Raw genomic sequence first — 6,014 nt, 5'->3', positions numbered from 1 at the left:
TTGCAGAAGGAGGCGGCGGAGAGCAGGCAGGCCCAGCTCAGCGCCCAGCAGCAGACTCAACTCCACCAGCAGGGGGAGCTCCAGCTGGAGGCAGAGCTCACCAAGACCAGAGAGACTCTCAACTCTCTACAGCAGCAGGTGCAACCTAGAGGCATCTAGAACCCTCCGTTTTCCAAAGCAACTTACACAAAAGTCTGTTTACCTTAAATGCGCTCGCCGTGTAGGCCGGTTCTTGTCAGCAGAGACTACTAGCGTTTAGTGAACATCCTGTCGTGTGTAACCAAGCCATTGTGCCTCCAGTGGGACATGGTAATTTGACGAGCTGTTTCTCCCAGTGAGTCTGTGGACAGTCCCGGCCAGGCCTCGCAGTGTCTCTGTGGCTGGCTGCGAAAGGGATACTCCCCAGCACCTCTGTAACCTTGGTCGTTTAGAGCCTATTACAGGAGATCGATATATGGATCGGGGTCTCTGGGTCTCTGTTTACTGCTCTGTAAACACAGGAGCAGGCCAGTCTGTGCATGTTTTAACTTTGTGAAGCTGAGCAGGGCCCAAGTCAATTGAATTTCTGTCAATCAGGTGTCGTTTTTTTCTGTTGTTGTTTTTAAGTAAAGCTTATTTTTTTCATTCTGAAAAGATATTTCTGTGCATTTTCTGAATTTAAATTGTGTTTTTCACTCCATTGTCAGTGGGTTGTGGGTGTGTGTCTGGATGTTTTTGTGCGTGTACCTGTGTTTGTGTGTGTGAGTGTGTGTGTGAGTGTGGTGTTGTGAATTTACATTTGTGGGGTAGTTCTTGTGGTCCCCACAAGGAAATTACATATGCTTGAGCGATTTCTGGTGGGTTCAAAGTAGTGTTAAGGTTAGATTCACAATAAGGGTTAGGGGTAAGGGGGTAACATGATTTTGAATTGTGAAATGTCGGTCCTCACTAGGATAGTAAAACTCATTTGTGTGTGTGCGTGTTTGTGCGCCGCAGCTGCAGGAGCAGGCAGGCGGCAGCCAGGCGCTGCGGGCAGAGCTGTCAGAGCAGCAGGCCAGGCAGGAGGAGCAGCAGAGCTGGCTGCACACATCCAAGGAGAGAGAGACCGCACTGGAGACAGAGAGAGACCAGCTCCACACCCGCCTGGACACGGCTAACAGCCAGGTGTTCTCTCACACAAGCTCATGAACCACACACACACACACGTGCAGGAACAAGCACATACACACCCTTCTCATTACTCAGTCAATCACCGAGACACAGTAGGCTTTCAACAGCCTCACACATATTTGATGATTGTATCCCACATGACTGTGGCTAACACATTTGTGTTTATCTGTTGACAGTCGCAATAATTAGCCTATTCTCTAGGTGTCAGCTACTCCGGACGGTGTCTGACATGGTAAACCCTCTCGGCTGTCTGCGTTAAAGTGTCCGAGTTTGTTTCTGTTGTCTCCACAGAAAGTTGCTTTTCAATTCAGACGGAGAGGATGTGAGCGCCTGCTCTCATCAACTCTCCTCCCCCGATCTCCCTCCAGCCACGCTCCCTCGAATTCAATTTGTTTCCATCTGAATTTGTGTTTTAAAAATAGTAATTATTTTCTTTAACCCCAAAGGAGGCAAAGAGAAATGAGTCAAATCCAAGGCCTGAATTAGAGTAAATTTGGTATTTCACTAGCCAGAAGGGATATGATCTTCAAGCACAGCAATCTACCAACTGTTCATGTGTTCGCAAATTAAATCCAAGCATATATTACATCTTTAAAAAGTTAAATAAATCTGATCAAAAAGTTTCTCTCTCAATTACAGTTTGAAATTAATCTCCTTAATCCCAATTTGATATCTTTCATGCATGTAAGAGGGAATCTTCCATCGAGCTAGGTTTTTAATCCTCTGACAGAAGCAGAGTTAAGATGGTGCAGCGATTGACAGATTCGATCCTATCTCAGTCTGATGGACGCCCGATGTTCGCCCTGATAGTGGAGGTGGGAGGTGAGGAAGGTGTCTGACAGGCCTGTCTGTCTCTCCGTCTCTGTTTCCTCTTCCTCTCTATCTCCCCGGCTCTGCCCTCCCCGTGTGTTGTGCCTCTAGCTGAGGAAGCAGGAGAGCGCCATAAGCAGCCTGCAGGGGCGTGTGGCTGAGCAGCAGAGCGCCGCCCAGAGGCTGCAGGAGGAGCATGCAGCGTGCCAGGCCCACCTGCAGGAGTGCAGGGGGGAGCTGGCGAGCAGGGAGGCCCAGGGCCAGACACACAAGAGGGAGGTCAGAGACCACAGCACACACAACCTTGCCTGCTCTGCTCCTGTCCTCTCATGTCTATCTACACTTATCTGTGTGTGTGTGTGTGTGTGTGGTCTCCAGCTGAGCCATCTGCAGAAGAGTGTGTCCAAACTGAAGCAGGCCCTGGACGAGGCCCAGGCCAGTGGCAGGCAGGGGGCGAGGGACACAGCTGCAGCAGAGCAGAGGGTGAAGGAGCTGAGGCTGGAGCTGGCCTCCACACAGGCCTCCCACAAAGAGAGCATGGAGCTGGTGGGTAGCCTTCTACTACCCTGCTGACCACCCTGCTAGCACCCCCTTAGCTAGCCCACTAACCACCCTGCTAGCACCCCCTTAGCTACCCTGCTAACCACACTGATAGCATCCTGCTAACCACCCTGCAAGCATCCTGCTAAGCACCCTGCTAGCCACCCTGCTAACTACCCTGCTAGCACCCTGTTAGCTATACTGCTGAACACCCTGCTAAACACCGATGCTAGCCACCAGGGACTGGACTGGAGATGACTGGCACCCATTATTACAAGTTTGTGTGTAGACGTGTGTCACGGACGTGTGTTTTCCCCCCCCTGTGTGTGTCGTCCTGGCGGCGTGCAGCTGGCTGAGAGGACCAGAGAGGCGGCGGGCCAGCGTAGCGAGCTGGGCCGGTTGCAGCAGAGGAGCGCTCAGCTGGTGGAGGAGCTGGCCGGGCAGGAGGACAGGTGCAGGGTGCTGGCCACAGAGCTCAGCAGGCTCCGCAGCACCAGCTCACACTCACAGGACGAGGTGAGGACACAGGACACACACATCACACACACACACATCACATGGAATATTCCCAAACCTCAACTCAGCTTCACTGCAGCTCCGATATTAGCCAAAATCCAAGAATTCAAATCAAGGGACGGTTGACCATGTTCCAGGTCACATTTAGCCTCCAACCATCCATGCTCCCATGTCCACTAATGGGGTATTATGTTTAATACTTGTGCAGCCAGAAGCTTACTTTCTCCACAGTGAGTCCTTCAACAACCCCAAACCCAGCCTCAGCCTCAATCTACCAGCCTCAACAGTGACACCTCAATTATTAGAACATTCTCCTGCTGTAGAACAGGCATGGTGAAGATCTGCTCCCCATATGTATTAAGTGTGTGTGTAGCTGCGTGTGTAACACACCCGGGGCTGTAAACGAGCCCTGGCCCCTTAACTGAATGAGCAGTCATTAGAGTAAAGAACACAGGCCCTCTGTAGAGGAGACTTAACCTGTAGGGTCACACTGTTCACTAATTGTGCACTGCGCCCAGGAGCAGGTTGTGTTGTAGAGAGGAGAGGTGAGCCTTGTAGCCATGCCCTCTCTCCATGTATTCCTACGGCTGATGAGATGACGAGCTCTCCTTCACACACCCCAGCAGTTCCTGTGCTACAGGATGCACTCGCAATATACTCACCATCCTGTACACTCACGTGAAGAGAGGATATGCACGCATTCAGTCCCTTTATAAGGCCTGGCTAGCAGTCACTTCAGCTGGGGTACTCGTCAACAGCATACCGTGTGCGCTGGCTACTGGAGTGGTCGTCGGGTATGCGGTTTGTTCCAATTGGCCTATGCTTGTTTGCTTTTGTTGTGGAACATATCTGAGCTCGGTCGCTCGCTTCATTTCAGTACATACTCTTTAAACTGTTTGTGCGCTTCCTCTGTGAGCCCGTGCTCTTTTCGAATGTGTGTGTGCGTGTGTGTGTGTGTGTCAGGTCGAGAAGAGCCGGGGGGCACATCTCCATGGCTCATCTGCGCTCTCGCGCCAGCCTCCTTAAGTGCTGTCAATGTTGCATGGTAACAGCAGCTCTGTCTCCCTTTAATTGGTTTAGGAAAAGCATCCCTGTCATTTTGCGGTCAGCAAACTCTGCCTGAGAAAATGAAGTGCAAGTTGCCTTCCTCCCCCCCCGGCCCCCGCACCACCCGTCCTACAGATAATGACTGTGCTCTGTGTGTTTGTGCATCGGCTGGATGTTTTCACTTTTTGCTTATGGAAATAATTGCTGTTGGTTTGTGGGGCCACATCACAGGAAGGCCATTAGTGACTCTCACTGGCCATGCCTACGTGTGTGTGTGTGTTAAAGTTGTGTGCAAATTGCCTACTTTAAACCTTTGCAGTTAGTGATTGTTTGTGTTCCTCAGCTGTACATTTTGTATGCACGTACATGTTTGCATGCATGTTGATATGTCTTTCACACTGCATGTGTTTGAATGTGTGTGGTGTGTGTGTGATGAGAGTGTGGTGTGTGTGTGTGTGTGATGAGAGTGTGGTGTGGTGTGTGTGTGTGTGTGTGTGTGCCCGGCTGTCCTTTTGTGTGGATTAGACGGTGAATGCTGCAGGATGGTGATCAGACTGTGAGCAGCCCAGGATTGCTGTGCGATCACACAGGGATTATGGGGGATATGGAGCTGGAGCTCATCTCCTCCACGCGGCCCGCACACACACCAACACACACACACACCCACACACACAGCACTTTAATTGCCTTTGCTTCTTTCATTACATTTATTGCCTCTCCTCTGCATTGCCTGTTCCCAGCGCTGTGGAAAGGTCATTGTGGTACTGGTCTGTTTCTCCATCGAGGGGGCCGGGGGGTGGAGAGGGTGGGGATGGGTGGGTTGAGGGGGGTTAGGGGGGGTTGGATTGGGGGGCAGGGATATAGACAGACAAGTGTAGGCCCAGGCAAGTCCTGACGATTGGTCCTCGTTCCTTAGCTTGGTTCTATGAGGCCATTCCGTGGTCCATCCTCACCAACCAGACCTTTTCCGACAAGTTCTTTTTAACATGAAAGGCAACGTGTGAACATGGTGACTCTCCACTGATCGACGTGGAGCTGAATCAGTCAGTCAGACGTCCTGTTCCTCCAGGCGCGGGCCTGCCAGGGCAGGCTGGCGGAGCTGCGAGCCCAGCTGGGGAGGGCTGAGCGCTGGGGTCAGGAGCAGCGCTCCAGCCTGGAGGCCAGGGAGGAGGAGATGGTGCTGGTCAAGGTGGAGATGACCTCCCTCAGGGAGAACTACCATGCCAAGGTGGCTCAGGTCAGACACACACACACTCTTACAAACACACACACACACACCGTCACACACGCACACACACACACACACTATGAGACATTCTCAGAGCACCAGGCAAGTTCATCTTGTTTATTTGTGCTTATATGTAGTTCAGGATGTATCTCCGAACAGTGGGTCCATCATTGAGCATGATTTAACCATGATTTATGCAGTGCGACATGCAGTTTACAGGATTGTTTTTGACTTATACACATTTTCAAACAATATGCCGTACATCAGTCATCCATTATGCTCAAAACTGGGTCTGGCTGTCTCACACACACACTCAAAAGAGTTTGAGGATAGAACTCTAGAAATACCACGACTGTATATACAGATGCCCCTGAAATACAGTGGTGTGCAGGTGTGCAGTGTTGTGTGTGTGTGTGTGTGTGTATGTTTGTGTGTTGTGTACAGGTGGAGGCCTTACAATCCCAGCTGGAGTCTCTGAAGCAGAAGTACAGCACAGCCACTAACGAGGTGCTGAACTCCCTCCACACTCTGCATGTCAGATCAACACTGGGACGAGAGGCTGAATACAGAAGGACTGACTCCTGCCACATCTCTCTGTCTCTCTATCCTCTCTCTCTCTCTCTCTCTCTCTCTCTCTCTCTCTCTCTCTCTCTGTTCTCTCTCTGTCCCCCCTCCCCCCCCCCCTCTCTGTCTACTCTCTCTCCCTCTCTCTCTGGCCTCTCCC

At 51.3% G+C, this 6,014-nt stretch overlaps 1 protein-coding gene across 1 annotated transcript in view; it reads left to right on the top strand.

The window, feature by feature from the left end:
- The window catches only part of LOC134028345 (trichohyalin), a 127,085-nt gene that overhangs the window by 114,141 nt on the left and 6,930 nt on the right, over positions 1–6,014 (top strand). The window contains exons 30-36 of the mRNA XM_062471829.1: positions 1–138; positions 976–1,143; positions 2,071–2,238; positions 2,338–2,505; positions 2,848–3,015; positions 5,132–5,299; positions 5,735–5,797. The exon at positions 1–138 is cut by the window's left edge and continues 16 nt beyond it. Of these exons, the coding sequence (XP_062327813.1) occupies positions 1–138; positions 976–1,143; positions 2,071–2,238; positions 2,338–2,505; positions 2,848–3,015; positions 5,132–5,299; positions 5,735–5,797 (1,041 nt within the window). The remainder of the gene's footprint in view (positions 139–975; positions 1,144–2,070; positions 2,239–2,337; positions 2,506–2,847; positions 3,016–5,131; positions 5,300–5,734; positions 5,798–6,014) is intronic.

Source organism: Osmerus eperlanus, chromosome 10 (genome assembly GCF_963692335.1).
Source record: "Osmerus eperlanus chromosome 10, fOsmEpe2.1, whole genome shotgun sequence".
In the NCBI taxonomy this organism is placed as follows: Eukaryota; Metazoa; Chordata; class Actinopteri; order Osmeriformes; family Osmeridae; genus Osmerus; species Osmerus eperlanus.
Note: the sequence above shows the minus strand (reverse complement) of the source record. Positions and strands in the feature narration are given on the sequence as shown.